Here is a 4,300-nt window from a genome sequence, read left to right as displayed (position 1 = left end):
ATTTCATTACACCAAATACACAAAATAATGTTCTTTTTAGCAACATCATATGACCCCTTTAAAATTACTCTAATATATTTTTATGAATACAATTAATATTCCCATTGTTCATATTTTTAGTAGATTAAAATAATCAAACTTAATTAAAATGCTAAAAAAGACATAAAAGTCACATAAAATGTTTTATTTTTTTCCCCTCAATAAATATACTGAGTAGGGTTGGGTATTAGGCTTGCTGCGATAGACAGTGTTTTCGGTTATACCGGTGTTAAGCGCGACGCTACTTTTAAAACAGTGTAGCTTTTCCTGTAGCTAACTACTTCTTCCAGCAAGTAGGCTTGCTGCGATAGACGGTGTTTTCGGTTATACCAGTGTTAAGCCGCAACACCAGTTATGTCATTTGCCTACTGCGGCACCGCCCCCCACCGTCGTTTAGATTTTTTTTTATAGTAACAAAAATCATTTAGCCTAGTTCAGTTAGAGGACAGACACTTTTAAAAACGAAACGCTCAATGCAGCGTGCCGAACCGTGCGCGAACGACAGTGCACCACAGAGCAGGAATCAGATTTTATTTATCACGTGAGGAGAGTGAATCGAGCAGGTTATACCGGTGTTAAGCCGCAACACCGGTTACGTCATTTGCCTACCGCGGCACCGCCCCCCACCATCGGTTTGATTTTTTTATAGTAACAAAAATAATTTAGCCTAGCTCAGTTAGTGGACAGATACTTTTAAAAACGAAACGCTCAATGCAGCGTGCCGAACCGTGCGCGAACGACAGTGCACCACAGAGCAGGAATCAGATTTTATTTATCACGTGAGGAGAGTGAATCGAGCAGACTGACAAGAGTGAGGTGAGAAAGACAAGACGATGGCAGAAGATTGTTTAGAAAGGAAATGCAAAGGCGCAGGTTTGGCAATATTTTAGATTTTGAAAAGCCTATTGACTGGAAGTTTTTTTTAAACATTCGTTTCTTATTTATTTGGTTCCACAGTGTTTGCTGATTTTCAGTTTTATATACCCATTTAAACTTTGTGTAGCCCAAGTAATTAGTTATTTTATTAGGCATAGGCCTATATGGTGTATTAGTTTGACGTTGTTGTTGCTTGAATTGAATCAACGCTGAATTGCCCCTAATTTGAAAGTGAAAGTAAAATGTGCACGGCGCTTTTTCAAGCTATTTGAAAGTCAAGAAATCCGAGGAAAAGAGGGAAACTCAAACGAGCTGTTTCATTCATGACAGACAGCTGCTTTCTTTAGGTCAACGGCAGTGCGAACGCAGATTTAAATGTTCAAATCACACTGGTGTGATTGTACGCTGCACGGACGAACCAAGTGATCACAACATTGATCGCACACGTCAAAGGTTGAGGAATGAAACAGACGAATCATTGTATTTTAGGAACAGATTTTAGGAATCATGTTGGTGTTTGAATCGTGTTTGCGATCTTTAACGATCTATTAAATGAAAGTGCTTTGTCATGTTGGTGGTGACACCTCTCTTGCAACATGTTTAGCTATCACAGATATTATACTTAGCTTTTTTGGCTTCTGATCGGAAATGTAGCCAAACTTTGGAGCGCTTAGATTAGCGAGCAAGGTCCTGGCAGATCGCTAGGTCCGGTCATCACAGATGAAGAAAATAAAAAGCACATAGGAATCGATAGGCAGAATCTAAATTTTAATTTGACAACAAGTATCCGATTCCTGACATTAAGTATCCGATTCTGGAATCAGAATCAATTTTCGATTCCCAACCCTAATACTGAGGGAAAAATCTTGCCTCATTAGTGTTGGACAATGGGGGTTTTGACTCAAAAAGGTAAAGAACAACTGTTCTAAACCTTGACCATAAGTGAGATGTTCATCTGACCTTTGGAAGGAGTAAGCTGTATGCCATTCATGGCAAGGCTAGTTCTTCTCTGTCGTGTGAAGGGGTTGTAGAATAACCCAATGGTTAAAAGTCTGGACTGATAACTAAAATGCTATAAGGCAGTCACCCCAGGTAGTTCAGAACAAAAATATCGTAGAAGTACCTGAGCCTGTTGTTGCTGTGCATTTCTCCTGAGGTGTTCCAGCTGAGACAGGAGCAGTTGCTGGTCCAGCATATCCATCCTCTGCTGTCTCTGGATGTCTAAAGTAGCGCCCATCCCCAACGGAGCCTCTGCAGTGGGCTCAGAATCGGAGAAGACCGGCTCTAGGAGCACCGAACCACATCTGGCTGCCCATCCTGGAACACGTATGAACTTCTGGACTGCCAACTTATTACTATAATACAACATGCCTGCAATCTGGAACAAAGTGATTGTAACAGGAGAGGTTACCATAAAAACATGACAGTAACATTGTGTCTACACCAACACAAGTGTTTTTAGAAATAGCATGTAAGCCTTGCAAGACAAGGCATCTACAAGGAGCCAGATTACTATCAAATCAAAAGATCTTTGTTGCTTTTAGACCATGTCTATAAGCTTTGAAGCCATCTACAGTATATGTAAGTGTACTTCTAAAAGCTGACACAAATTTTTCCCTCGTCCATGAAAATGGACTAAATGCATTGGCAGTTCATTTTGCTAACAGAGCCAATGTTCTTTAAAATGAGAATTTTCCTTCTGATACCACAAATTGAATTAGCACACCATGTATGTTTTGTGACAGGATTAAAACAAAACACTACAGTATTAATTTTAAAATTAAAATAAAAATATAAATGTCTTCTGACCCAATTTCCTGTTTTAAAAAGACTGTACATTACCCAAGAGTGTTCACTTGAATTGCTATGAATGGGAGGAACTACAACATGCAATACGGCACTCTAGAAACAGTTTTTGTTATTTCATTGTGAGTTTGGCCAGCAGCTTTCGAGAGTTGGTATTTCCCTATTTAAATAGACAGGAGTTGGTCATGCATGCCGTAAATAGGCACCTGCATGAACCAACTTGCATTGAAATAGACTTCAATAGATATTCATGAAACAAATTCTTGGGGCCAGAAGACAGCGATTTCATCTTTATTTTTCAAACAACACATTTAATTATGTTTAACATAATCATAAAGTGTGGCCCACCAATCTGAGAAGTTGTGGTTACGATGGAAATGGAAATCGGAGCAATCTCTGCAGTGGTAGCAGACTAAGTAACTAATTATTTAAAGTTACCATAAACATTTTTTTACCATTAGAGCATACAACATGCTTTCTGATAAATTTAAAAGACACAAAAAACCCAGAATTAATTTATTACATAATTTGCGGTTCTCTATGTCAGTGTTTCCCAACCGGGGTGCCGCCTGTCGAGAGCAGGGGTGCCGTGTAAAAAATATATTTTTTATATTTTTAAATTGCTAAAATGTTCAAAAAAGCATCTATTATAAAATATCCATTTCTGATGTCGCCAATAATTAGAGATGCACCGAAATTTCGGCTGCCGAAAATTAGTTCACCGCTCAGGTTTCACTTTCACGTGGTGTGACGCTCTGCGTATTATCCCGCTCTATGCGTGTGCGCTCCGCTCAGTCGCTCCACTCCTATACCGTTCATGCGAATCGGAACAGCAAAGTCCACTCAAAAATTGAGCCGACAGGAAACATCGATGTAGTACAGTATTGTTTCTGTCTGCAATAGCCTTACTGTGTTGTAACATGCAGGGCCGCATTAACCATTGGGCTAGGCGGGGCTGAAGCCCTGGGGCCAGAGCAAGGAGGGGGCCCGTGATAGGCTGTGGAGTAGATTGACGGACATCGGTAGCTGATCGCCAAAGCCCCACCACGCCCCTCACTTTTTAGCGCTATTATTTAGTGGAGTTTTCCGTAAATTCCATGCATTACCATTAAAGATTAAAACGTCACATTTGAATTTGTTTTACCAATCGTAATTAAATAATGTTTACATATGTATAAAAGCCTACATTAAAATCTGTCATATAAATTGGTCTCTTCGTTGGAAATTAGCCTACTGATTGCCACCATTGATAGACAAAATATTTTAATATTATTAAAAATATCTGTATGACATTATATTCTGCGTGACAAAATTTATTTTGTAGGGTGCCACAAGTTTGTTAACATTTCCAAAGGGTGCCGCGACTAAAAAAAGGTTGGGAAACACTGCTCTATGTGATGACTGGGTTAAAGGGATATTTCACCTAAAAATGAAAACACTTGTTCCAAACCTTGTTCAAAGTTATTTCAGACCCCATAAGCTAAACATTGTGCTGACTAATGCAGTTATTTCTTCAAAATATCTTCTTTTGTCAACCCTTGGCAATTGAATCGCCATTGGCTAGTACATTTTTTTGTTT

General features: G+C 39.1%; 1 protein-coding gene across 2 annotated transcripts in view; it reads right to left on the bottom strand.

Moving 5' to 3' along the window:
* The window catches only part of ubac2 (UBA domain containing 2), a 21,377-nt gene that overhangs the window by 3,504 nt on the left and 13,573 nt on the right, over positions 1 to 4,300 (bottom strand). For both annotated transcript variants that reach the window (XM_016507233.1, XM_016507234.1), the window contains exon 7: positions 2,039 to 2,293. In XM_016507233.1, coding sequence (XP_016362719.1) covers positions 2,039 to 2,293 — 255 coding nt within the window. The remainder of the gene's footprint in view (positions 1 to 2,038; positions 2,294 to 4,300) is intronic.

Source organism: Sinocyclocheilus anshuiensis, unplaced genomic scaffold (assembly GCF_001515605.1).
Source record: "Sinocyclocheilus anshuiensis isolate Anshui unplaced genomic scaffold, SAMN03320099.WGS_v1.1 scaffold1448, whole genome shotgun sequence".
NCBI classification, from domain to species: Eukaryota; Metazoa; Chordata; class Actinopteri; order Cypriniformes; family Cyprinidae; genus Sinocyclocheilus; species Sinocyclocheilus anshuiensis.
Note: the sequence above shows the minus strand (reverse complement) of the source record. Positions and strands in the feature narration are given on the sequence as shown.